At 40.8% G+C, this 27,677-nt stretch overlaps 1 protein-coding gene across 1 annotated transcript; it reads left to right on the top strand.

Annotated features, from left to right (window-relative positions):
• The first annotated feature begins 1,080 nt into the window (after positions 1 to 1,080).
• prtga (protogenin homolog a (Gallus gallus)) lies at positions 1,081 to 27,677 on the top strand. Its single transcript, XM_082522998.1, has 19 exons — positions 1,081 to 1,308; positions 2,707 to 3,009; positions 9,225 to 9,369; positions 9,548 to 9,681; positions 9,819 to 10,115; positions 10,206 to 10,365; positions 10,784 to 11,031; positions 12,197 to 12,361; positions 12,888 to 13,193; positions 13,879 to 14,067; positions 19,901 to 19,996; positions 20,088 to 20,274; positions 20,732 to 20,859; positions 20,981 to 21,151; positions 22,484 to 22,654; positions 22,747 to 22,870; positions 23,011 to 23,152; positions 23,396 to 23,509; positions 23,742 to 27,677. The coding sequence occupies exons 1-19, from the start codon at positions 1,245 to 1,247 to the stop codon at positions 24,120 to 24,122; spliced, it is 3,525 nt and encodes a 1,174-aa protein (XP_082379124.1). The 5' UTR covers positions 1,081 to 1,244; the 3' UTR covers positions 24,123 to 27,677.

Raw genomic sequence — 27,677 nt, 5'->3', positions numbered from 1 at the left:
AGAGCACATTGGTCTCAGTTTGCGGGCTTTACTGGGGCTTCCAGATTTTCTAAAAGTAGAACGGGAGACAGTGGCTTCAGCGTTCAGTCCCTCTCCTGTGAAACCAGCTCCCAGTTTGGATTTGGGAGACAGACAGCCTCTCTACTTTTAATATTAGAAATACAGAGTCAGGTGACTCTGAACCCTATGTTAGTGTTTTTGTGTTATTTTTAAAACCTTTTTTATATTCTTTTCTGTCCATTTTCATGGCAACTTTCATGATCTGCCTGTATGTTTTCCTATTACAAAAGTCCAACTTAATTTGGGCTTGCCTGAGACACAGCCGACTGGGAACCACATCTTTTGCCACACTCTGTGTTGGATCCCTTCCATTGTTTTTAGCTGGCAGCGCTCATGTTTTGACCATGATTCCTTTTGATCACTCAGGTGCAACAGCTTGTTAAAGATGGCAAACACTATAACTCAGGGATATCATATTAATTTTACATTGTGAACCACATTAAGCTCACTTTGATCTTATGTGAACAGGACCAGTGCAACTTTCTGAACTTTCTGAAACTTTCTAATTGAGTTTAATCACACATTTAATCTCTGAGATATTTCAATATATAAAGTACAATTTTAACAGTAGAGCTTGTTTTTTCTACACAGTCAAACAGATACCGCTTAAGCCCTAAATTATAAGAAATAACTATGTAAATTTACTGAAAATGTTCTGGTAGCACATTGCACAGACTGTCCTGCAATAATAAAACTGAAAATTTGTTCTTCTTTAATTGAATTTTTCTTTTTTGTTTTTTCATTTGCTTTTTGCTGTGAACTCACTGCAAAAATCACAAATCAGAATCAGAATCAGAAAGACTTTATTTATCCAAAAGGGGCAATTAAGGTACAACAGAGCAGCATGACGTTGAAGATAAGGACAGGGCATAAACAGGCAATAAGAGTGAGAGTATAAATACACAGAATATACAGTATATACACAGTTTTAAAATTACACAGTTAAATTTCTATAGTAATGTTTTCCCAGGTGTAGTGTCCGTGCCTTGCCGCTAGGTGGCGCCGCACCACACGCTGTACTATGGATGTGATTAATTGGCGTTACCGTCCACCCTCGGCCGGACGAGGGAAGCTGTCCTCCTGCACCTCTGAGTAGGGAGTCCTCTTCGTCAGTAGTAGAGCAGCTCATGTGGAGGAAGCAGCAAGGACAGAGAGCAGCTAGCATGCGCGGACAATTCACGTAAATGGCGCGATTTAAAAGGAGTTTATACCAGCGTCTGCTGTTTGTCGTTTTTCTTCCAATCACAGGTAAGAAGCAGGACCACTTTTACTCATTTTAACCTGTGAGTGCGCGGCGTCCTGTATGGACATCACTGACTGTCCCGTGAGGACGTGTGTGTTAGTCTGCGGACTTTAACGGAAGCTCGCAGATTCAGTTTAACGGTTTTAACTTTTAGCTAGCTGCCTAAAATAAACCGAAGACACGGAGGCAGTTTTTAAACATATTTGGTAAAAAGTTTTATTTTAAAAGCCATAAAACATGAGTATTAAAGGCAATATTTCCTATTTTGGTTCATTCAACAGTCAGTCTTAACTTCAAATGTTCACCTGGTTAATTGTAATCTATTTACAGGTAGATATAAAAACTGTATTATCAGGGGTGTCAAACATGGGGCCCGGGCGCCAGAATCGTACAGCTAAAGACTCCAGGTTGGCCTATTAGATAACTTCGAAAATGTGAAGGAAGCCATCATTTTTCGACTTTTAATTGTATTTTCATATGTGGCTACACCTTTTATTACTAACACAGACCTCCTCCATGGTCGTTGATACTGCGCAAAACAAAATAAGTAACAGATTAACAATTAAATGACAGAAAGTTTCATTTTTTAAGTAACTACTATAAAAAGCCACCATTTTTGCACTAGGTTGACTGTTAAAAAACAAAAAGATGACATTCTGTCAATAAACAAGAAATATCCATTTTATAATTACAGTATAGTTACAGCTCTTCACAGTGACCCAACAAAGTTTTTTTTCTGTAAATTTACATGTTTATCTCTTACAGTTTAAGCCCAAAGCATTATTTCTTTGTCATGTGGAAAAACAGATAAAGAGGAAGTTCCCCCAATGTAAAATGAGTTTAACATCCCTGCGTTAGAACATCTGAATATACTTTAAAGGTACCACAGAGTATTAGTAGAAACTGTGAGTCAGGTGTTGAGCTGAAATCAAAGATCAGATCCAGCTACCAAAGCAAAATAAATACATATAACAGAGTTGGTTCATGAGTAATATGAGAAAAGATTCTTATACATTTTATAAGCTTGTAAGATGTAAATATAGTTGCACGTTGTCCTGTTAATGCTTTAAACTACAGGCTTGGTCTAATAGGACAATCTGTTTCATCTTCAGCTTTATAACCTTAAGTAGGTGGTGCAGGAAGACCTCAAGCTTGAGTGTTATGACTATACTGGACAGTAGACTTCCTGCTGGCAGGCCTACAAGCCTTTTATATGTGATTTTTCCCTTAGTAGGTGCTGTAAACTGGCTCCACAGACACTGATGAGACCCAGCTAGAAATTATTAAACGTCTTTAATTTTTTTTTTTTACATCAGGCTGGTCTTAAACTCTTTAACTGGTGTACAAATGCTGTTAAATTCCTTAAATCATAACAACTCTCTTCCTGGTCTCTCTACCTGCAGGTGTGTTGTGCTTTAGTGAGTTGTTTTTCATCAAGGAGCCCCTCGATGTCACCGTCATGCGGAAAGAAGCAGCTATTTTGGACTGTCAGGCGCATGGAGAGGCGCCCATCGACGTCAAATGGCTCAAGAGCGGAGTACAAATCGCGGAGAATGAGCGGGTGTACCTGCTCTCCAACGGCTCCCTTTTTATTTCAGAGGTGGAGAGCAGAAGAGGAGACAAATCAGATGAGGGGTTTTATCAGTGCCTTGCTCAGAACAAGTATGGAGCAATCCTGAGCCAGAAAGCCCACCTTACAATCGCAAGTGAGTATCAGGGATATGAGTTGTGTAATCTAGCATGATTTGCTGTTATACGCATATTTATTTGATGCTCAGTCTGGTCTGGTCTGGGCAGCTTTGGTGGCAGCAAGAAGATGGACAAAGTCTTCAAAGTTAGAGCTTAAAAGGGATGCTGCTGGGAATTGAGGAAAATGCCCATTGGTGTGTTAATGAAGGACCAGGAGATTTGAAAGGTTAGGAGCAGTGTGGGATACTGGCTCTCCAATGCGAAAGAGCAGATGACCCCTATTCACTGGCCCTGGCTTTCATGTTATTGCACCCTGATGGCTCGAGGAATTGTTCTTTTTGAATGCTTTCTCCTCCTGCGTTGTGCGAGTTGGCCTCGTATTTTCAGGGGGAGGCAGGGGAGGCTTCAGACAGAGTTGGTCTTTTGGCACCTTATATCTTCTTCCACTCACAGGCCCTGAAATTTGCTGTCTTGTTGTGCCACTTTGTAAAATGTGTGCGTTTTCTATTGCTTTTGATCAATTAGTAACCCAAAAATACATACAAAAAATTATTTAATTTTTTTTGCAGTGCTGTAGGGAAGGGGATTTTAAGAGCAGGTTGTGCCAAAAAACTGCAATTAGCATGTGTTACATAACAGTTATTGTGTTTACATTAATTATTCTGGAGCGGTACCACAGCCAGTGCTTTCTGATAGAGCTCCCAGTCATAACTCAGACATTTTCTGGTGTTTAAAAAGTGTGGCTTGATTAATTGATTGAGTGGTTTAGTTTGCTTTATAGCTTTAAGTTAAGAGGTGATAAAGGCTGCCTGTAAGCTTTACTAGTTTGTTTTAAAACAGCACTTAGACCTGCTGGAAGGTCTATCTGGTAGCTCATAAAGTTTTCACATACCTGAGAAATGCTCAGTTGAAGGACACAGAGGTAGTAGTGGGGGTTGTTGTAAGTGGTTCTCACACACACACACAAATGTGAATTGCTGCTCTCCCAATACTGCGGCTTTACCCTGAGTGTCTAAATGACCAAACTTTATTGCAGGCCTTAGCAGGTCAGTAGGCATCGTAGGCTTAACCCAATTGTCTTCTGCCTCACTGCCCCGGTGAAAGAGTATAAAGCTTTTCACTCTCTTTTTGTCCACTCCCGGCTCACAAAAGAAGAAGGCATTCTTCGTGGGCAAAAGTGGACAGAGCTGCTGGAAGTGGTCACCACAGCAAGGCTAATTGCACTAGTCGTAAAAGTTAAATATTAGTAGATCTGCATTTTGATTAATTATCATATGACATGCCTGTTGCATGGGGGTCTGCTCATTGATGTCTGAATTTTGGAGTCTTTTCATGTGTTCCTCAGCTGATTTATGCTGCTTTTGCAGACGGTCTGCTCCTTGGTAGCTTTTTCAAACGTTGCTCCATCTCTGGATGGATGTTCATTGTTGTTTGAGAAATATGGTGGTGATGGAAGGTAACTTTAAACACAGGATCCTGAAGCACAAAGGTGAGAAGGGATTTGGCCTTGATGAAAAGGAATGTGACACCTGAGCCTCATCGTGTGACTTTTGTCAACAGACCTCAGATTGATGGGGATTTCAGTACAGGGACTGACTCTTGAGTTGTCTCCCCAGAAAAATATACCACTACAAGTGAATACTGTATAAAAATAGGAAAATTTCCAATTTTATTTTTAATAAACATTTACAGCTCTGGTGTATTTGTAGCTCCCATACTGATGTAATGTGGGCACTGTCTGCTAGTGAAAGGATATCCTCATCCTGGTGAAAGCTGATGAAGTGAAATGAAACAGTTTATTCACTTAAAAATTTCCAGTAGGAATAAACACAGTGAAAATGTACAGTTCATTGACTCCAGTGGTAGTAGTTGTGAGGCCTAGGAGACATTGATAGGCTACAGGTACCTGTTTATGGAGGCTTCTCAATCAAAGTGGCCACGCCCCTAACCATCCTCTACCATCCAGGTGGATGAAATGCAGCTGCAAACATGCTGTAAATTTGGAAATTTTAACATGGATGTCTGTAGGGATTTATGTATGTTGTAGTAAGCCTTGAGTGGCCATTAGAGAAACTACAGTGTTTTGAAATTTGTGGCTCAGTTCTTGCAGCTCGTAAGGTTGATACTTGGTAGATCTGAGGACTAGACTAAGACAATAAAATTATGGCCAGTGTGTTAGGAAGTGAATGCCTCATGGTCACTGTTTTCTTCCTCTGGCACACGAACTGATCTTGATTCCCATCCCTACCTGCTGTCCAACAAGAAATAATAATAATAATAATTTTTGTTGATGAAATGGGCAAAAATAGCCAGAAAATGCATAGAACTCTGTTAAGTCAGATAACAGAGATTATGATAACAGTATCCTGGGTTAGTGGTTTGTTGAACTTTTTTCATGTTTATAAGAAAACAAATTTTCCCAAGTGAAGTTGTCACTGTTTAAGAGAGTTTGGCATGAATTCTTACTCTGGGTAGTCTTCACTTTTTTATGCTCATGCCTTAAAGGAGGTATTCTAAGGAGCTGCTGCAAAGTTTATTTTACCTCGCTGGTGTGTCCACAGCCTGCAAGGTCAGGACTGTGACATTATTTTAAGTTGCTAAGGAATGCATCTGACTTGCACCAGCTTGGCACATTTTGAAGACAAATGCAAACCTTGCACAGTGTGAACTGCAATCTGAGTGAAGGAAATGCCCTTAAGTGAGACAACTCAAACCCAAGATTCTTGCTTTTCTCCTCTGCTGGTTACAAAAGGTTACCATGGTTCCCCTGAACACCGGGCCCTAAGGTCAAAGGTTTCTTTTAACTGTTCAATAGATGGAGGTGCAGTGGGATGCAGAGTAGGCCTAAAATCTGTCCTGCAATAATGCTGGGTGCGCATCTGGCTTGATTAGTTTCCTTCATAGTGATCATGAGCATCTATCTCTCATATGTTTTATTTCATACCACAACAAAGGATAAAACTGTTGCCAAAACCAGAACACGGGTATTTACAGAGTGACTTTATTAACTCTGTTCTCTGCTAGGGAGTTTCAAGACAATGAAGCCACTGTTTGTGAGTGCAGGGTTGCTGTTGAGTGATTGGAAAACTTTGCAGCAGAGATAAGGAATTGGAGAAGGGGGATGAATGCTCTTTCCAACACTGCTCCCCCACTGCCCATTCGGAGCTTTGAGAGGTCACACTGCTCATGGGAATAGCTCTTTGTTTAGCCAGGCCAGTGGTCACTTGACTGTCCGACAGCCTGCATGGAGCAGCGCCACATCTGCCATGCAGCTAGTGATTGATTTTGTGGGTTTTTTCAGCCTTGCATTCTTCTTCTTCTTATCAGCCCTTTTTTTTTCTTTCAGAGCCTGTATCAATGTTCAGTAGGGCCAGTGATCATAGTAAAGGACTCATCACTCTTCATAATTAAATGACGATGCTTTTCAATAGTGCTGCTGGAATTGGTTTATTTTAGTCTCAGCACGTGGTTCACTCCAGTTAACAAGAATCAGGCTCATAAGAAGAGTAGATTTAAGGTAACCTAACTCTACTTAGAAAAGTCATGGAAAGTGCATGTTGTTGATTTAAACTGTGTAACGTGCTTTTCGTCAAATCTCTAGAAAGCTAGAGGTGCAGTATTATTCAAATTGACATAATGGAAATAATCTTTTTCAAGTAAAAACAATAAACAAGCAACAGTAAACTGCCATAATGACCTTTTGTGTGGTGGGAATTAAAACCACAGCTTTTATAACTGCTTATCCAATTAAATAAGACAGAGAAAAGACAATGACCTTTCAATTCATGTTATCTGTCAATTCTGGCTGTTGTATATTGTAAAAAAGCAGCTGGACCATCTGTACGGTTTTATTTTGTTGTAACAGAAACAACTGGAAGATGTCACTGATAGAACAAAAGAATTATTATTATTATTGTAAAACAGTATTTGAAAGCCTCACAGCTGGGGCAATGTGTTTTCTAGGTAGTTTTCCTGGCAGTTTGAGCAACAGGACTAGTTTGGGGTGGTCACACAGGACTCTGCCATAGTTGGGTGCTATGCAGGATTTGTGGAGGTCAGAGGTGAGAGGTGAGATTGCTGGGAAGGGCAGATGGTCGGAACTGCTTTGTCAAGCCTTTAGGGAATAAGGCTGAGGTATTTACTCTGTTTGATTTAGGGTAAAGGCCAAAATGTTACACCAGAGATTGTTATGTTGGTATATTTTGGTGTAGGAAAGGAAATTACACCACATAACTCACTGTGAAATACACAGAATAAATAGCCGAATCAGAAAATGTGTATATTTGACTGAATTAGAAAGAGCTCGGCTGTTTGCCTTGATGATTTTATCTACGTCTTAGATGCCTCTTGGCAAACATCATCCCTCAAAGAGTCCGCCTCCTGTTTTTCAGCTTGGAACAGTGCACAACAAACCCTCAGCAGTTAAAGATTTTCTTCCTTCTTGTCTTAGTGGTTAATCAATAATCAATGATTGTCCCGCTGTTTGTCAATCGAGCATCACTTGAGTGAATGGAAAGGCAGAGTGGAGAGGCAAAGGATCAGAGCAGCTCATCTCTCATGCCCTGCAGTCATATCACTTCAGCAGGGTAATGGCATTTTTGTAAGAGGTTGTGTTAAAACAGGAGGGGCAGGAGAGGGCCTGGGAGAGGCGGTTTCAATGCCTCTCTCTGCTTCTGTCCTCACATCAAACATCACAGTGGAGCTAAGGAGGCAACAGCTTAAGGCTAATTAGATTAAACGTGTCCATGGTGACGACATCTGATCCTGACAACAGTTTGACTTTTGTCCAACGGTTCATCAGAAATGGATGAAGCCAGCAGCCATGCCTTTTTAATGTTTTCATTCATGAAGTCCCTTGCATGACACAAAACCCCAAATAGTCCTAATAAAACTGCAATTTAGTAATTAGAAGTTAATTTTATCTCTGTAATCAAACTACAGATCCTTTCTTTCCTCTTCAAATGTCAGTTTGATTTGAAGCTGACAGTTTCTGTTAAATGTGTAAAAGTCATAATTCACTGAACGCAGTCTGAGCTCTGCTGTTGTTTAACACCACAGCAGCTGGCAGCACTGCTTACACACAGCCATCCATCACCCCCTCCCCTATACGCACCACTGTGTGTTTATTGCAGTTAAGGGATTTCCTGGAGACTTCTCTCGAAAGCAGAGGTTATCATAGCACTGAGCTAAAAGAAAAGTATCCCGATAAGGATGTTAAATATCAGAGTGTAAAGGATTATAGCTGGCAATGAGTAATTCGGATATCATTCATTTCACTGTTTGGTTTATGCTTGTTTCCTCTGTGGTTTCTCTTTGTTTTCTTCCTTATTTGTAGTTTATTTGGTATTTCTCCATGCAGCATCTCCAAACGTCTCTTTGGATGGTTTTTTTTGCAGTAAACATGTGACAGACGTGGTTTTAACTTGATATCCTGCTTCCTGTTCTTTTGTGTTTCTTTTGCTGAGTGCTGATGGCTCACTGCAGCAGAAGCGGCTCTGGGTGTGTGCTCAGAGGTTAAAGAGCACCACAGTGTATTTGTTTATCCATTGCTGAATGGGTGATGGTTTTGACTTAAAAACAGGCAACAGCTTTTGAAAATGGACCTACTGAAATTGAAAATTTAATTTGTTGGTCCGCTGCAAAAATCCTTTAGTGTACTGATTTGTCCATGTATGCCATTGATAATTTGATTTATTTATTATAGTAAATGTTAGCAAGCTGTGGGGCTCACTGTTCTGTCTATCACAGACAAGAGTGCAATTGATTTCTTTTAACAAGCGACTGACCTCCTGCTTTTTAAGTAGAGGGGGGCATGAGGATCTGGGTGTCTTTCAGGATTTTTGTGACTCAAGAGGAACAGCTATTCAAAACTTCAATAGATTTACACAAACATCTAAAAGGTCCTTATTGTAAATCTGGTTGGGTCTTATTTGCTTGCTGCTTGGCTGGTGGCTGACACTAGCTCAGTTTCAGAGAAACCCAATCCACGCAGGATGTAGCTGTTCCACTCCAGTCACCACCTTCCAGCAGCATGCTGCATGTTTACAGCTTCAGGAGCAGGAACGTCTGTTTTCTGATATCTGACTGAGATGGATGGATGATGTCATGATAATCACAAACTTGGATATGCTTGTAACACTTTTGTTTATTATTTTAATGATATACATTAATTCTCTGTACTTCTGCATACATAACAAGTCTCTAATCTGTCTCCTGGTTGGTTTTGTTGCAGGTATTTCCTCATTTTCAGTTCAGCCAACATCTATTGTGGCGACTGAAGGCTCAGTCGCCAGGTTTTCCTGTAAGACTGTTGCACACCCTCCTCCCATCATCACTTGGGAGTTCAATCGGGTCACATTACCCCTCGCCACTGAACGGTATGCACTCTGTTGTTTTCAGTTTAATTTCATCTTACTCATTTACATTATTCCTACACAAATTTTAGATAAGATTCTTTATTAGCCATTATTTCATGTTGTCTAAGATGTTTCATATGAAATTGGTTCATATTGTAAGTATCATTGTTGTGTGGGTGCGTGTGTTTCTGTCTTTCAGAATCACAGTCCTGCCCAGTGGTGTTCTTCAGATTCAGGCCGTGCAGCAGGCTGACGCTGGAAATTACCGCTGCGTCGCCACCAATATTGCTAGTCGACGCCGAAGCACAGAGGCCACCCTCACTGTGACCCCAGGTGTGTTAGCCAGCTCACTTTTTGCAAACTTGTAATATTTAAGCACACAGTTGAGTTAAAAAGTCTGACTCTGAAGCAGTTGAAAGCCTTACAGCTCACCATGTGCACTAAAGCTGTCTTCTGCTCTCTCTCCACAGGTCCCAGACCGCAGCTTCCCCAGAGACCTCGTATCATCGCTTCACCACAGAACATCTCGGTGTCACTGCACCAAACTGCCATCCTGGAATGCATGGCCACAGGCAATCCCCGACCCATCATCTCCTGGAGCAGAGCAGACAGCAAACCTATTGATGTTTACAACACCAAAGTGCTGGGGAACGGCAACCTCATTATCACAGACATCAAGCCCCAGCACAGAGGCGTCTATTTGTGCAGAGCCACCACACCTGGCACAAGGAACTATACCATGGCCTCAGCTAATGTCACTGTGCTAGGTAAAAACAGAATATACTACTCAGGCTGTTCATGATTTCTATTTGTGATGATCACGTAGAATTGAACATATTGCTGTTCTTTTTCTAAAGCACCGCCTTCCTTGGTGGAGTGGCCTGAGAGCCTTACGCGCCCCAGAGCTGGCACCGCTCGCTTTGTGTGCCATGCTGAAGGAAATCCAACGCCTCGCATCACTTGGCTTAAGAACGGAGAAAAAGTTCACTCTAATGGTCGGATCAAGATGTACAACAGGCATGTTTCTCTCCAGTTCATTTAAAGAGTCATTACTGTGACCCCAAATTATCATGAGATGATATTTGAAAGTTCTAGTTGACCAGAACTTTCAAATATCACACCATTGTTTTTCTTGTGACATTACCAATAAGTTTGATGTGTCACATGGCCGTCTTCCTATTGAAAAAACAAAAGTTGTATCCAAGATGGCCACCATGGTCACCACCCATCTTGAGGAGTTTGCCCCCTCACATATACTAATGTGCCACAAACAGGACTTTAATATCACCAACCATTCCCATTTTATTACGGTGTATCCATATAAATGCCCCACCCTGTATATTTATAAATGTGCCAATGGAAATTTTGTTGGTTTCCTCAAAATTTTCACCTGAAATCATCTGGGTCCATACTCTTTATCTCTGGGTGTCTCCAGCAAACTAGTCATCAACCAGATCATCCCTGAGGATGACGCCATCTATCAGTGCCAGGCAGAGAATGAGCAGGGATCAGTCCTCACTATGGCGAGGCTCATTGTGGTGATGTCAGAGGACCGGCCAAGCGCACCCAGGAACATCCGAGCTGACACTGTGTCAAGCTCTGCCATCCTTCTGGCTTGGGAGAGGCCTCTGTATAACTCGGATAAAGTTATTGCTTACTCTGTACACTACATGAAGGCTGAAGGTAAGCAGAATCCACACACATGTTTTGTTGTTGGGTTTTTTGGTAACAGGAACAGTACATTAAGACAGGATTTTCGTGGCAGTTTCAGAAATCCTACTTTCTGTCAGACACTGTGACGTTAGTGTTGTGTTGTTGTACTCCGGAGTTAATTGGAACAGCTGCGTTTTCTGAACCAACAAGACATGTTAAGCTTAAAGATGCAGGGTTCCTTCCTTTGCTGGATAAAACACAGGATGCACTATTCACAAGAAGCACAACGGTTGTAGTGTGGCAGCAGAAAAGCCTTAAAGCCTTTCAGTTTTCCTGGGAACTTTCTTTCTGTTGACAACAAGAGTCACATTTAAACAATGTAGCATTTCAGGAAAATGTGCAGGCTGTGCATTCAAGGACTGCACTTCATTATAATGCCACTGACTTCCATTGAGGAGGAGAGACGTACAGAATTCAACTATTGAAAAAAGAACACCTGCTGGATTTTTGGTGGGAATAAGGATGTCTGAGAAAAAAAAACAGGATGTCGCTGAACAAATAACTGACATCTGTCAGGAATTTGTTGCACTTTTCACAGATTTTTTTTGTCCTCTTGGTGCCACTTAAAGAAGCTGGTTATCAGGCAGTGTGCTCTTTACCTGAGGTTGTTGATAGAGGCTTGGGACTTAACTGAAGATCTACTGAAAAAGGGAACTTTTTAGCCAGTGTGATGGAGTGGCCAAAAGTGTGTATTCTATGAGGGGAAGATAGTTTAAATTGGACAGGAAGTCAAGCTTTGTTAAGACTTCCAGGGAGCCGTACTGAGGCATTCAGACTACACAGAATACATTTTTGTTTGCCTGAAGTACCTTAAGTGAGAAATTAGACCAGGTACCAATCCGTCTTTGTTTCTGACTTGGCTGGTTGTTCCAAGGGGCAGGAAATGAAAACTGCAGCTGCATAATGTTCTTATTACAATGAAAAAAACATGGGAATGCACAAAGCAAGCTGAGCAGTGGTAAAATAAGACAAAGTGACTGGACATACATAAAATGTTGAATAAATTATGAAAACCTACAGTAACAAAACTGTATCATATTGTTGCTGATTTTTGGGGGCTGGGGGCTAAAGTTTGAATGTTCTGCTTTTTATTGTTATCTCAACATTTTTTTTTTTAATCCTGTCATTTGTCCAGGGTTAAACAATGAGGAATATCAAATTGTCATTGGAAACGATACAACTCGCTATATTATTGATGATCTGGAGCCAGCGCACAACTACACCTTCTATGTAGTCGCCTACATGCCAATGGGAGCCAGTCGCATGTCGGACAACGTGTTTCAGCACACACTTGAGGACGGTGAGGTCTACAATAACAAACAAAAAAATCATTAATGCAGTCAATACAAAACAAGAAATAAGCCCTGTTTAAGGTCATTGAATTTTCTGCAGATGGGTTAGCCATGGTCTTTCCTGTGTGATATAATTAAAAACAGGATATGAGGCTGTTTCATATGTTTTTTTAGTTGCATAGGTGGTTTTACTAGAGATTGCTGATAGCGTTTTTTGGCACATATGACGGGGTGCAGTGGGAGGTTTGAATGTCCAGTGTTAGCTACAAGGTGGTGCACAACAAGCAACTTCCTCCCTGTTTGGGCATTTCTTTAGGCTTTCAGATTGGCTAGCACTGGGAAACAGAAGGTTTGAGTAGATGGATGAGTGGTGCTGGGTGTTCAGAGTCTCTCTTTGACGTAATACACAAGAAAGAGTTAAAAGACAAAAAACAAAGACATTCTGAAACTGAGTGCGTAGAGCACCGTGAAGCTTTTGGCTTACAGGTTTACTTGTACATGCTCTGAGCTCATCATTTAAACTTTGGTCCACAGTACCCCTCCGCGCCCCTGAGCTCAGCCTCACCAGTCGCAGCCCCACAGACATCCAGGTGTCTTGGCAGCCTCTTCCAGACAAGCTGAGTCGTGGCCGAGTCTGCAGCTACCGCTTATCCTATCGTACCAGTTCTGACAGCGCGGTCTCACAGATAGAACTTCCTGGAGAAAAGACCCAGCATCTCCTGGAAAACCTGCAACCCGACACCATCTACCTTCTTCGAATTGTTGCCGCCACCAGCGTAGGGTGGGGTGAGCAGTCCGCCTGGACATCGCACCGTACCCCGAAGGCATCCGGTGCTCAAGGTACTTGAAGAATTGTCCTCATAACCTCTAAAATAGAAGCATTTAATCAAAAATATGAAGTCAGAATTGTACTTTAAATAGATTCTTATCCAAGCAGAGGAAGTTGAGTCAAAAATGTGAATTGGGCAAGAGATTGAGAAGAGCACGCTTTAATAATCTTGTTAAGACATTGCATTTGTTTCTCTCTGACCTTTACCCTGTGCTGTCAGTAACATTGGAAGGGCTTTGGTCATGGGTCATAAAGGGAGACCTCGGGCTTCAGAGCTGGACAGAATATATGGCTGTTTAGAGCTAGATCTGAAGCTTTGGGAAGGGGGAGGGGAGGATTTGTTTTTTTTTCTGTCCATCTCTTTTACCCTTAGTGTCCAGTGTAAACTCTGAAAGGCAACTTCTATTGGCAAACTTCATTCCCGTCATTCCTAAACGTGTGAAACAAGCTTCCTTATCTCTACGTGTGGTTTCTATTGAGTATTTAAAAGTGTGGGGGGATGGGGGCATTATTTAACTTTTCAAAAACATTTACCTGGTCAGGACAGAAGCTTCCTCTGTCACTCAAAAACAGCTCAAATAATGGATTGTAGTTGTTTTAGGATCAAGTTCCTCTTTTGTACGACTTTATAAGAAGACTGTGACGTACTTATAATAAATAAATAAATGTGGTTCGTATGGTCTTATTCTTCTGCAGTTCCCCTGGCTCCTGAGCTGCATCTGGAGTCTTTAAATTGCACCACTATTTTGGTACATTGGCAGCTGGCACCCAGAAACTCAGCGAATGTGCGGGGCTACAAGCTATTCTACCATGAGGAGAGCCAGCCTGAGAGCACCCCAGTTCAGTTTCACGCCTCGGATAATAAACACACCATCGGAGGGCTCGGTGAGTTTTCACCTTAGGTTACCTTCTGCCACCAATTTGGCTGTTTGGGTCATTTTACAGTATTTTCACATGAACGCCAACACATGATGGAAGTTTCGTGTTTACTTTGCAAGTTTTAAGATCTGTTAAGATTTTCAGGCAATCTTTGAAAATGTTGATTTTTAACAACGTGTTATTGGTTTAACAGTACTTGTTTTGTTTTTTTTATTAATATTGCCTACGTCATAATTAAAGGTGTCATAGTTTAATGATTTAATATGGCTGGAAATGGATATTTGCTATGAAAAGATGTGTTGAACTGATGGGGTTCTTTGCAGGGAAAGTGTGTGTGTGTAATCAGAGACCGTCTGTGTTTTGGTAGCTGCTGCATGTGAGTTCCCAGCTAAGACATTTGTTTGATTTCAGTGTCCCAGATATTCAGATGAAATGATCAAACTTAGCATAATTTGAATGCCAGTATTCTAACAACTAAAGTAATGGACAAGGTGTACATCCTGTTGCTTACCTGCCTTGTTGCTTGTTTATCATGTGTGTATCTCTGTCATTTATGGATATACATACAGTAGAGAAAGCAGTCTTTAAGATTTTTTATTAAAATCTGGATGCATCTTTTTAGGGAACGTGAGCGATTAATTAGCTTAAGTCATGTCACATTTGGAGCAGAGGTTCTTTAAGTGGGAAATATATCAGCATCACATCCAGTTTCCACGACCTCTTGACTTCTGCGGGACATCAGTGTGCGGCTTTTCTGCTGCTGCTGAATAGTGTTCGGGACACATCACAGCCTCTCTGCCCTTTAGGTCAGATTCATTTTATCTTTTTTTGTTTGAGAGCGGAAAGGGAGCTCAGGCTAGCTCCAAGGACAACTGACCATATGTGGCCAGAGGAGGTCAGCCAGGTGGTCAGCAGCTGAGTTGTAAATCAGAAGCCTCTGTGCTCAAGTGAGATCAGAAAGGGAGAAAGACAAGGAGTCATTCTATATTACTGTAGGTGTGAAGTCTAAATGATACAGGTGTTCAGTAAGTTAGAATTTACTTCAGTAAACACTACAACTGTTTAGGCTCATTCTGCCACATCCTATGAAAAATATGACAACTAAACCCATTTCTCCTGCTAGGATTAACTCATAGTTGAATCTAGTGCAGATAAAGTCACAGACACTAAAATTACTTGCCTAGATATGAAGTTATACCTTGAATATTATTTTAATGATAGCTATAGCTTGAGGTGCTGGAAAAAGTAAAAAGATTCCTCTATATTCAGCTAAAGTTTGTGTGTGTGTGTGGGGGGGGTTTCAGTATTTCTTAAACGTTTCAGCAAGAATGGTTGTATGAAATATTTCTAAGCTGTTTTGGTTTTTGTTTTCTTGTTTTTTGCCCTGAATATTGGATGTTCTGGGTTGTTCTGGGAGGACGAGCGAGCTGTGGTCACTCTGTAAAATACAGCTTCTGCTGAATTAAAAGAATCATCTTTTTGTTCCTCGTTGTTAAAACAGCTTTCCATGGCCGTGTTTTAAAGAGGGTAAGACTGTTTTGTGGAGGCTGATTTATCATGCCTTTTATGACTCCTTTGAGCAGTGTTGCTGGAGGAGAATTAGGATCAAAGACTCCTATTCTGTTTGGCTTTGAGGGCCACAAAGATGGTGTATTAGCCAGAATTTCAAGGAAAACCATCCTCTGACCAACTGAGAGCTGTTAGCTAAACAATGAGCATGTCTTGTGAGCTCACTATGTCACAGGTTTGAGATTTCTTCCTCATAAATTAGCTGCAGCGCTGTGCATGGGGAGAAAGGTGTGAACTGAAGTGTCTGACGTCCTGTGTGGCAACGCATCCTGCAGCACAGAAGGCATTTCTGTGCTGTGAGCAGTCTGACATTTCCTCTAATTATATCTGCTTTCTTTTCCTTTGAAATTATTTTGATAATTATGTTTTACACAATCTTGTTACAACATTTGAATTCTTGTTAAAATGAAGTTTGCATTGGAAAAAGGTTGAAAGGAAATTTGGATGTTAAAATGAGTCAAAAAGTAGCATTAGCATGAGTTATAAATATTTTTGACTGCATTGGCATTTGTCACAGTAAGCTTCTGGCCACTCCAGACCAACTAAAGCTGTGGAAGAGTCCAGTGAATTCAACAACTCTTTCTTTCTGTCTTATTTATTTGTTATTTTTATTTCTATAAGGGGAGAATGTGTGTTTCCTTCTTTTAGAAGCAACATTGCCTCACTTTTAAGGTGATCTTTAAAGATGATCAGGCAATGAGCAATGCTCTCAGCGCGATATGGCAGCCTTGCTTCTGTCAGTCTGCCCCAGGGCAGCTGTGGCTACAGCTGTAGCTTGCCCCCACCAGTGTGTGAATGTGAGAGTGAACGAATAGTGGAATTGTACCGTGCTTTGAGGGTCTCGAAAAGTGCTATATAAATGCAATCCATTATTATTATTATTATTATTATTATTATTATTATTATTATTATTATCCAGCTTAGATGATAGGCAGTAATCGGTTACATCAGTCTAGTTGTAGTGAATTTTCTCCATATTCCCTTATGGGTTTTCCGCCCCTGTTTTGGATTTACATTTAAGTGGTCTTAGATGAATTATTGGATTATTGAATTATGAATGAATACATTAACTGTGTCTGTTACACTGTTATTTACTGCAAATTGTTCTCATTAGATAATGGCAGCTAGTAAAGCTGATTGAAATGAGCTCGTAGACTGATGCAGTGTTAGTCACAGAGCGTCATATGCTTTGGAAATATTTATGGGTTTATAATTCAGTGTTTCAGTGCCTGTGTTCTGGCAGTTTTACATTTCAAATTACATTTTATAGCTTAAGTTGCCTGGCCCCATGTGGTTACTTAATAAGAAAGCTGCCCTAAAACTATATATAGGTTTGTGTTTGCTTTTCTTTTAAACTCGGCTTTAAAGATGTGCTAGAAGCAGCTTTGAAGCTGTTTATCATTGCAAATCAAATCAGCTTGTGCTGTGAATTAATTTTTTCATAATCTACTTGATTTTGTATACAGCAGTCAATAGTATTGATTTCTGAACTGTCATCTGTAGGAAAAACCACAAACTGCTGATTCAGCTGCAGAGAACATGCTCTGAACTCACTCATGACAAGCCAGATGATTGAAAGCACACCATAAAAAGCAGGAATGTGGTTTTAGAGGCTCCAGTTTGGTATAAATGGCACGGTGATGTGACCTTTCCTCGCATGTGTATTCGTTGCTTGGCCCATGAACAGCACAAGTTGTCATAGCTGAAGCTTAAAGACCTCTCATACCTGTTGGCACCAGGCAGGACTGCAGATTTATCTCACAGCTGCAGGCCATGTTGCATCTTGTCCACTCCTTTTATTAAACATGAGGCAAAGCATGTTCTGTGTGAAATACAGTCTTCATTTTAAAAAGGCTATGTCATGTTTAACCTGCATGTGTGTCTGCTGATTTGTGTTGGAGGCTAAAGACAGGAATAGTAGGGGTGGTGGTGGTTAATAGATGCCGGTGTGAGGGCTCTTGCAGGAATTGACATTTATTGCCTCTCTTCGGGCCTGGGGGCCTTTCGCAACAGAACAACACTGCAAGGGCCAACAGGAACTGCATTTTAGCTTTTTAAAAAAAAAAAGGGGGGGGGTCACAAATGGCTTGAATATCCCCAAACAGAATAATTTATGGGAGTAAAAGCCTGTATCCCAGTGGAAAGGACAGGAAAGCATCTTCTCCTGAGGAATGGCTTTGAAAGCGGAATACAATGTGTAGTATTGTAATCACATTTAAAATTTGTAAATCTAGTTCTGCATATGAAAAATACCTTCCAGCAGTAATATTTACACTCAGTCTTTTAATTAAGCAAAGAAACCCCAGTTATACAGTTGTGAGTGAATTGTTTCATGTAAGAAGATGGAGAAACTTCTTAAACATTTTCAGTTTAACTGTGATGCACTCGCAGCTCGAGGAAAGTGAGTGAGTCACTTCGTCTGAGTTGCATCATCCCCTACAACATTTGTAATGATTGTGCTTGTTTAATTAAAAGTGACTTTTATTTATTAAGTCTCCTCATTTCTCTGTTTGTTTTTTTTACTACAGTTTATTTTTGCTTTTTTTGAGTAGCTTGTTTGATGGATTTTGAAACATGCCATATAAGTTTTTTTTATTACATGTGCTGTAAATTAAACAGAATAATCATCAGGAACACTCAGTTCAGACTATTTTCTTATCTTTTGCTGAGGCAAAATCCTCGTTGTTGTCATTTGTTGCTTTGATTTTGTTCACCTGACTGTGTTGTTGAGAGCTTCAAGAGTCATCTTCATGGTTTTATCAGGACACTTTGATATGATGCTACTTTAAGCCAGTTTGACTCTTGGTGGTTCCCTGCTTTTTCACTCACTTCCTCCGCTTGACCCTCCCCCTTCAAGGGGAGAGAGGTAACCCTCCCCCCTTTTTTTGCAGGATTTAGCTTGCCCAGATTCCATGTCAAAGGTCATGGCCCAGATGTCACAGCTTCCCCCCTACTCATAGCTCCTCTCTCACATAATTACGGCAGGCCCATTGTATTGTGGGTTTGGGTAGAGGTGCATGCTACATGCCTACTCCTCTTTAGAGGTAAGGCTTAACAAGCGGCTCAGAAACTCCAGATAACAAGGAGGACATTGTAGAGCTGTAGAAGTCGAGGAATTCTGCTTTCACTTAGTTCTGGAAGTAACAAAGAGAGGGACAGTCCTTCTTCTCTGTAAACATTTGTCTACTCTGCAGCAACTCATGAGATAGTTTACATTGCTGAATATTGTGTTCTTTTATTTTTCCTCATTGCTTTTAATTGTCTTTAGGAATAACTAAGGTTTTAGGCTTCCTGGGCAAAAAAAGAGGTTCAGCTCATATTCCACACCCATGACCCCAGATTCTTTCAGTTTTATCTTGGCCTGACCTGTTGGCCCTGGTGTGGCTCCAGTGAAACTCCTCAGGGCTCTGTGGGGGTGCAATGTGTGTAGCTCCACCCACGCTAAACTTTGCAAACTTCCATGGAGATAAATTCATCTCCTGTGGTCTCCCTATTCTCTTGAGCTTCTAAATGTCTGAACATCAAATACATCTGTTTGTGTTGTCTGCGGGACACACAGGACTCTGATAGTAGTAGTTGTAGTAGTAAGGATTGATTGGTTTGGATTTTGTTATTTTGCACATCCACCTGGTGTTTCTCACCAAACTGTGATCCTGCATCTTTGAAACATTATTTAGAGACTCTGGGTCACATTTTGTTTACTGTTTTTAAGCACTGGAAATTATGACCATTTAGGGGTAAAAGGGACATGTGGTCAGTTGGCTATTGTTCAGCAGAGGGTCTCCAGGGTCACTAAGGTCTGCTACTGCTGCTGACCATCAGCAGTGTCCTCCCCAAGGGGTTTTCACTCCAGATTTAACCCCTAGATTCAGGACCCGAGTAGGTGTGGCCACTGACCAGTGACCAGCAGGCCTGACGGGGCCAGAGAAAGAGCTTTCTTTATATGTGGTCAAAAGGCTGGGGGTGACAGGGTGATGGATGGGGGGGGCTTATCTGTTCTGCTGCCTTGGGTGGTGTCGAAACTGACCAAAGGACTCGCAGCACAGAGCATCTGTCGCCCTGCCCTACCCCTCGTTCTCACCACGCCATCAAACCAGAGCACATCACTGACCTCACACCCACACCGGCCAGCTCTCTTTCACACAACACCCCCACTTCCCATTAGCTTTAGGAAACACATCTGGCACTGTTGTGGCCTATACTGACTTGTGTAAGGAACTGTCAATCTAAATCTTTAGTGCTCTTTTTTTTTTTTCATCTCTTAATGTAGATCCAAGGAAGAAGTACCACGTTAAGATCCTGGCTTATAATGTTGTGGGAGATGGGTACCAAGCAGACCAGACTATCAGCACCCCTGGATGTGTCTGTAAGTCCCACATTATAATAGAAAAGTCAGACCACATGGTGCAGAAAAAGTGGGGAAAAAATAACAGTACTAATCTAGATGTACCTCTCAGCTGTTCGAGATCGCCTGGTACCCCCTCCACCTCCTCCACACAACGTGTATGCTAAAACCAACAGTTCGACCACCGTCTTTCTGCACTGGAGTCGACCAGCATTCACCTCCAGCCACGCAGTCAACTATACCGTCCGCTGCAATCCAGTTGGTCTGCAGAATGCCTCCCTGGTGCTCTACCTGCAGACGTAAGAAATTACCCTTCAGACCAAAGTGAACATGACTACATGTAGATTGATTTTCATATTTGTTAGCGTGTAATTTCAACTGCATTTGCTGCATTTACTGTACAACTGCCTGGTTTCCTTTCATAGTATAGTTTTTATTTTAACAGTATTTTTTTAAACAGTAATTTAGATTTTTTAGCAGCAGCTGATTATCACAACCTAAAATCAGCTGAATGCATTTCTTATACTGTGTGTTTACAACACTTTAACAACATAAATGCTGTCTTCACACTTGTTTGGGAAAGTTTACAAGTACTTCTTTCTTTACACTGCCATCACAGCTCCATATCGCCCTCTTCTGGCCATTTCTTTGACCCTCTTTAAACATAGCTGTCTGAAGTTGGCTGGAATGTCTTGCCAGTAAGTATTGAATCTGTAAAGGAGAGCACAATTCTTAAAGTGTGCATGTATTCTGCAGGAGTGAACAGAGACTCCTCGTGCGAGATCTGGAGCCCAATACCAAGTACGAATTTGCTGTTCGCCTCCATCTTGACCAGCTGTCCAGCCCCTGGAGCCCTGTGGTCTATCAGAACACCTTCCCTAAAGGTGAAAATGCAGAAACATCTTATTCACCGATTAATTTCTTCATTTCTTCATGCACAAAGACGAACATCCCCATGTTAAAGCTGTTCTGAGTTCACTTTGTCTTTTCATTCTCACCTCCCAGCTCCCACGCAACCTCCTTCCAACATCAAAGTGACTCTAATTGAAGAAGACACCGCACTTGTTTCATGGAAGCTTCCAGATGAACTCAATGTACCTGTGACACGCTACACAATCCTGTATGCCTCCAGAAATGACTGGATAGCTGGGGAGTGGCAGGTGATGGAAAGGGAAGGTAAGGAGAGACTCAGAACAAGAGCATTTATGTACAGGTGTGTGTATATATGCATGACTGTCAAGGAAACGGTCATCTGGGAATCAGTGACTCTGCCTCTGTCTTCATTGTAGTCCCAGAATTCTCTAGAGTTCACTGCTTTGTCTTACTGCCAAGTGGTTTAATGAGACTACAACAAAGACTTTGATTTACAGTCTTGTTGACCATTTGCACATAAAGATGCTTTTAAATCTCTTCTGTAAATGAACAGCCTATATCTTTTTACTGCAATAATGGATGGTAAATAATTGTTATACATCTTATACTATGATAGATTATTGCTCACAATTTGACTCTTAGTAAGTACACACAATAAACCGATATCACAGGCATTGTCAGAATTGATTTCAGTTATGTGTGTTTATTTTATTTTTTTAATCTTGTATACCCTTCATCATGATTCCGTCTTAGTCTGTTTTTACCTTGTTTAGCTTTTATACCTGATTTTACACTTTCATGCTTGTTTTTTGTTTTGTTTTGTTCCTTGCCTTATGTTTTTATTTATTTTATTTTATTTTTTGTCCTATTGTAAGCTGACCTTGAGGGTCTTTAAAGGTGCCTATAATAAGATGAATTATTATTATTATTATTATTATTATTATTATTATAAGGGTTACTGTGAAAACATAGTTAAAAAAAAATCCATGATTGTAAATGTCACAGGATAGTTCTCAGCTTGACCAGTATATTGGTTACCAGCTATTTGTCGTTATACCAATATCCATATTTATAATATATATTAAGCAAAAAATTAAAGAAGAGGCGGGAGAAACACCCTTTAACCTTTTTATGGGTGTTGGCATTGCATAGTGTGTCCACCAGAGGGTGCTCTGCAACTTCCCTGTTGGAACATGTTTTGTTTGGAACGCTCTTCCCAAGCTGAGTTGGGACAATTAACAATAAAACAGGATTTTTAAACAGAATTGCTATATTATCTTAGTAAGGACTTGTGAGTAACCGCAGATGACAGAGATTTAGTGTGTCTGAAAGAAAATAATAGATCAGCTGGTATATTAGATTTTTAAATTGTTACATATCGGTCTAGTGTCTGATAATATTGGTATTGGTATTAAGCACCCTGTATCAATCTGGCTCTAGTAAACATTTTTTTAATTAATTGTTCTACTTCATGAACTTATTTTTATTCATCATAGATTACAGTGCCACAGAAGAGTCATAAACTACCTGAACATGGACAAACAGTGTGCTATTAAACGGAGAACCTTGTGGTCTTTGCTTCTTTTATGCTTTATACACACCGGTGTATTCAGACAGAATTTCATCTCACAACAGGGACCATCACCATGGCGCTGCTGGAGAACCTGAAGCCTGGCCAGATTTACTTCGTGAAGGTTTCAGCATCCAACGACATGGGCGACGGTCCGTTTTCTCATGCGGTGGAGCTGACAGTACGAGAAGGTCTCCCCCTTGGTCATGATATCCGGGTTTCTCGTGGCTCCACAAGTCAGTGAAACCAACATGATGTCTTACAGTGTAAAGAGTTTCTTTTTTTAAGAGGTTACATGATAACCTGACAATGTTTCCTCGGCCCATAGCGTTTTCTGATAACTTCTACCACCTGGATCAGAAGTCGATGACCGGTATCAGCGTTGGAGTCTGCATCGCTCTCATCTGCATCATCATCTGTGCCTTCATCATCATCTGCAGAGGCAAAAACAGGTACCTGGTGTCTCTGAGTGTAGTGACCATGTCCCACATCAATTCAATTCACTTTTATCTATATAGAGCCAAATCACAACAACAGTTGTCTCAAGACATCGAGGTTTCCTCTATGAACACGTCACTTTGTGTCCTTTCAGGAAACTTTCTGCTGTGAAAACATGCAGAGAGGGAATGAGCACATCTGCTGCAGCTGCAAGACCTCCATCCTCTCAAGGAGAAGCTGAGCATGCTGATGTGAGCATGCCAATGATGAATCTAAGCCATTTTCTTGATGCAAAGGTACAGCATGTCATACTCGTGACACTAAAATCCAGAAAAAAATATACTTTAAATATTTTAATTAAATGTGTTAAGTTATATTTACATTTTGAGAAATGTGACATTGTAAAAAAACAAAACAAATTCAAATAATCAGTGCCACAATGACAGTGCAGGTTTATAATTAAGTGCCAATGTGAGCTGCTTAAACAACAGTTGAACTGTAATAAAGCCTCTTTTCTTTTATTGCTGCTTTTCTTGCAGGGTGGAACAGATCTCATCATCAATTCTCTCGGCCCCATTCAGCACACCGCTGAGAGGAAAAGGAAATGGTTCTCCTTCAGCAGTGATGTGAAAAGTGAGAGTAAACCCACACAGGTGAGATTAAGAATAATGAGTCCTTCTCAATAAGTGATTACCAAATAATCAAACCTGAAGACGACAGCATGGTATGTTGTGTCTGTTGGGTTTAAATCTAGTTTGAATCACTTCTCATGAGGGCTGAATATTTTTTTCTGTTGATTTGCTCAAGATGTTAAGATCTCTGCAGATGTGAAACTGAGCCGTGAACAGTCAGACTAATAGGAGAAACTTTCTCTCTGCGCTGCAGAACACAAGACTTGACGCGGCCTCATACCAGCACGGCACCACAGTGCTGACCTATGAAGAGGAGCTTTCTTCAAACCAGCCCACCAACCTGCAGACCCTGCTCGGACATCCCGGCGACACAGAGGGATCTTCAAACAGCGAGGGCAGCCACGCCACCGGTGACTCAGGCCGCTACTCTCACGACGAGACGGAGCTGACCAACCTGTCCTCAGGGCCCAGCAGCCACCTTGCGTCTCCCACGGCAGAGGACGGGACCGAGTTTGACTGTAGCAGCTGCGCTGAAGAGTTGAACGAACTGTCAGAGGAAAATCAGAGCAAACAGAAGGCGAAGGAGTCAATGAATGCTGGCAGTTGTCGACACGAAGCCCAAAGCAGAGTGTGAAGGCGTGCCTCTGTATGTGTGCGTGTGTGTGTGAGTGTGAAGGCGGTGGTTTACTTGCACAAACATTCACATAATATAAAAGTGTGCGCACTCACCAGAGTTGACTTTATTGTTTATTTACACTGCACGTCAGTGAGTGCAGCGAAGAATGTCTGGAACCACGCTGCCTCTTATTTGGGCTGTTATGAGTTTGCCTTTTTGCTTTAATTGCATCACAGAGCTAAGAAATAGGCACACACATACCCCGTAAAACAAAAGTGATATAAGCATGTTAAACAGGAAAAGAAACAAAACAGACTAGTCGCCTAGACTAAAAGTAAAAAAAAAAAAATTAAATAATTTAAAATACTTAATCACATTCTTCAGTAACCAAAGTGTGTTTAAATGTCACTGAAATATGTGGCTTTTAGCACAGTGCTTTACGTTACACACATGCGCCTTAAAGAACTAATGTGGAGTGGTTATGTCAGTTTACTCTGACATAGCCAACCTAAAAATCCTTTTAATGATGAAAGTACTGAAAAGACCATAATATTGAATTAATCACAAACAACAAACCTGATAATGTTATTTGAATGTGCAGGTAAACTGCTGGCCTATATGACTGTGTTGATTTTTTCTTTTTTCTTCTTCTTTGTTTCTACACACTGTGAACGCTAAGCTAACAAAGTCCTTCTACAGTATAAAGTGTTGACAGGAAAGCTCGTTTTATCCTATTAACTTCCTTCTCTTTCTCTCTCACTCTCTCTTTTCATTTCCTGTGTGTGTGTGTGTGTGTGTGTGTGTGTGTGTGTGTGTGTGTGTGTGTGTGTGTGTGTGTGTGTGTGTGTGTGTGTGTGTGTGTGCATCTGTGTGCGTGTGTGTGTGTGCATCTGTGTGCGTGTGTGTACGTGTTTTTCTCACCCACCATGAATGTTTAAAAAGGAGTGTCAAAGTGACATTTCTGATGCTATTTAAGAGTTTATCACTGGAGCGAAAGGGAGGTCCTTTTTGCGGATTATCTACCTCGGTTTGCCTCATGGGTAAACCTCCCACTGTATATTTAATAACTACTTAAACCTTGCGTTGTGTGATGGGCTGCTTCCGTCACATTACACTTTATACTTCCTCGTCTTCTCTCCTTGCTTTGTTCTGATGTACAGGATGGTAAGGGCGCTGCAGCTCACTCCTCTCGCTCCACCTGTGGTGTGGACTGAAGGATGTAACACACACTCACAGTTTATTATTTATCGCCTCAGATGTTGCTGAGGCACTGAGCCAGTATTAATAGGTCTTTGTTCAGTTTTTTTTATCAGTTACTGATGTAATGAATGTCTGTTTTATCTTTCTTTTTTCATCTTTATGTCGGTGTGCAGTCGCCCTTGCTACTCCTGTTTTTATACTACCTCGTTTAAGATTTTATTTTATTGTCTTATTGTTTTCCTAAACTCAGGGAACAAAGTTTAGTACGTGCGAAAAGTCGTGTAGTGTTATATGATGGACTGACAGGGTAACTTCTCAGTACTAAGCTGTTTTCGCGTGTAATTGCCTCAAAGAAAACGCTATGAATGTATCTCTGACATTATGTGCCAGCAGCTCAGATGTTTGTGCTGCCCTTACCACAGACGGACACATCTGCGGGTTCTTTAATGTCTGTATGTTGACTTCTTCTTCATTGTATCTGTGTAAGAATTCACACCAGAAGTGCTTGCAGCGGCATGTCCGTATGGAAAAGCTTTATGATCAGCCTTAATGTGGACAGCGTTTCCTCAGACTCCAAAACCAAAGCCTAATCTCTCTGAGGGAGACACCCCACATGAGGATGCAACACATGAAGAGTGGTTGTAATGGAAGTGTTCAATCAGAGACTGAAGTGAAGAATTGAATGGACAACATTTACTTATAAAAAGTCTATTTTTGTTAGAGGATGATGTACTTGTAGTTACTTTTGTTCCAAGTATTTTTGCTTTGCTTTAGAGTAGATAAAGGTTAGCACTTGTCTGGAAAGTAGTTTGTATTAGAGGCCAATGTGCAGCGGTGACTGTGACGCTATCACCTTTATTTTAGTTTCTCAACTGATCTCTGGCTGGAACAACTGAAACCAAAGACCAAAGATGAAACCGGAGATCAGTTGATCATCAAACAAAGCCTTGCACATTAGTGGCCTTGACCCACGATGAAGATTTTAAAGGAAAATAAATGGTGAAAGTTGTGCCTGCAGGATTCACAGGCACTAAATGGAGTGACAATGACTAATATTTATGCACACGAGCCAGGTTATCCTGCAGCAGAGTTCCTCAAATTCTGAAGCAAACATACGTCTGCATGGTTATAATGTTATAAGAGTTAAATACAGTATTTTATATGGATTAGCAGTCTGTGTTGCGGCAGTGCAGCTGTGTGTCAACGTGCATCCACTGGTTTGTCTCCTGTAAATTAGTGTAAAAAAATAATTAGAAGGAATAATATGTTTAAAGTGTATTATTATTATATTTCTATAGTTTAATTTCATTCTAAGTGCTCACAAGAAAAAATTATTTCATTTTTAAGTAATTTTATGGCATAAATGAGCTAAAATGCCAGTGGGTGCACAAGTCGTCACATTTCTGTATTTTTAATCAGAGGACTTTGCAGAGGATTCAATCATTTGATATATTTAGGTGACACAATCAGTTTAACTTTCTTTCTTAAGAAAAAGCAAACCAAAGATTTTTTTATTAAAAGGTCACCGTTGCATGTTGGCGAGAGATCAGTTTAAAATCATCCTGTCTTTGTGTGAAATGTTATTTCCACTGCTGTTGTACTCATTTTATTACTGTATGATGTCAGGAGGATGGAAACGTTACAGCGTGTTTTTTAATCATTTCATTTCCCACAAAAACAATTGCTGTTGTGGTTTTTTAAATGCTAAATACTGTTTTCCTGCTTTTGCAAAGAACAGTTTGAGTCTTTGTTTTCAGACGTACTGCCTGAGCAGAGCTTTAAGGGCCCGATCCAGAATCCAAAAACATCTGAACTTTGTGCGTTTACACACACATCACCGCTCTGGTCGAGCAGGTTCTGGATTAGACCCTTGAGTAGTTCATGCAGGTACATGAGTCCTACCTCTGGTGTTTGTTTCCATATTGTTTTTATGGGTACAGATTAAACGTGATTGGGGTCCTTAATGCCTGTAAGGGCCAAGATGTACGGCCATCAAACGTGGGACTGGGGAAGTTGATGTGCTGCTTTTCATCTTATAAATGTTAAAAACATGTGAATTTAAAGGGTTAAACACACACAGTCTTCTGCAGTAATGTTTTAATCCTGTGTAGAGGAGCACTGAGGGTCATTTACAGTCAGACTCAGGGGGACCCACAGCTGCTCATCCATCAGGACAAAGCAGGTTTCAAGTGTTTGAAATTGAATGTATCTTTATGTAATTATTATGTTACCTGATATTTTCTCTTAATGTTTTGTTATATTTGGTCTGTGCCGGCTGAATGACTTGCAAGTTTCCAAAATGTTTAGATAGAAGTTTCTATACAAACAGCTAATGATAAAAAGTCTGATTCTCACTTTAAATAAAAATACAGA

Source organism: Aulonocara stuartgranti, assembly GCF_965226115.1.
Source record: "Aulonocara stuartgranti genome assembly, chromosome: 1".
NCBI lineage: Eukaryota > Metazoa > Chordata > Actinopteri > Cichliformes > Cichlidae > Aulonocara > Aulonocara stuartgranti.
This window is presented reverse-complemented; position numbering and strand designations above follow the sequence as displayed.

Coding starts and splice junctions, on each gene's coding strand:
- prtga (XM_082522998.1), top strand. CDS start 1,245: ATGGCGCGATTTAAAAGGAGTTTATACCAGCGTCTGCTGTTTGTCGTT. Junction 10,116..10,205: donor AGCTAATGTCACTGTGCTAG/GTAAAAACAGAA, acceptor CTTTTTCTAAAG/CACCGCCTTCCTTGGTGGAG. Junction 13,194..13,878: donor GAAGGCATCCGGTGCTCAAG/GTACTTGAAGAA, acceptor ATTCTTCTGCAG/TTCCCCTGGCTCCTGAGCTG.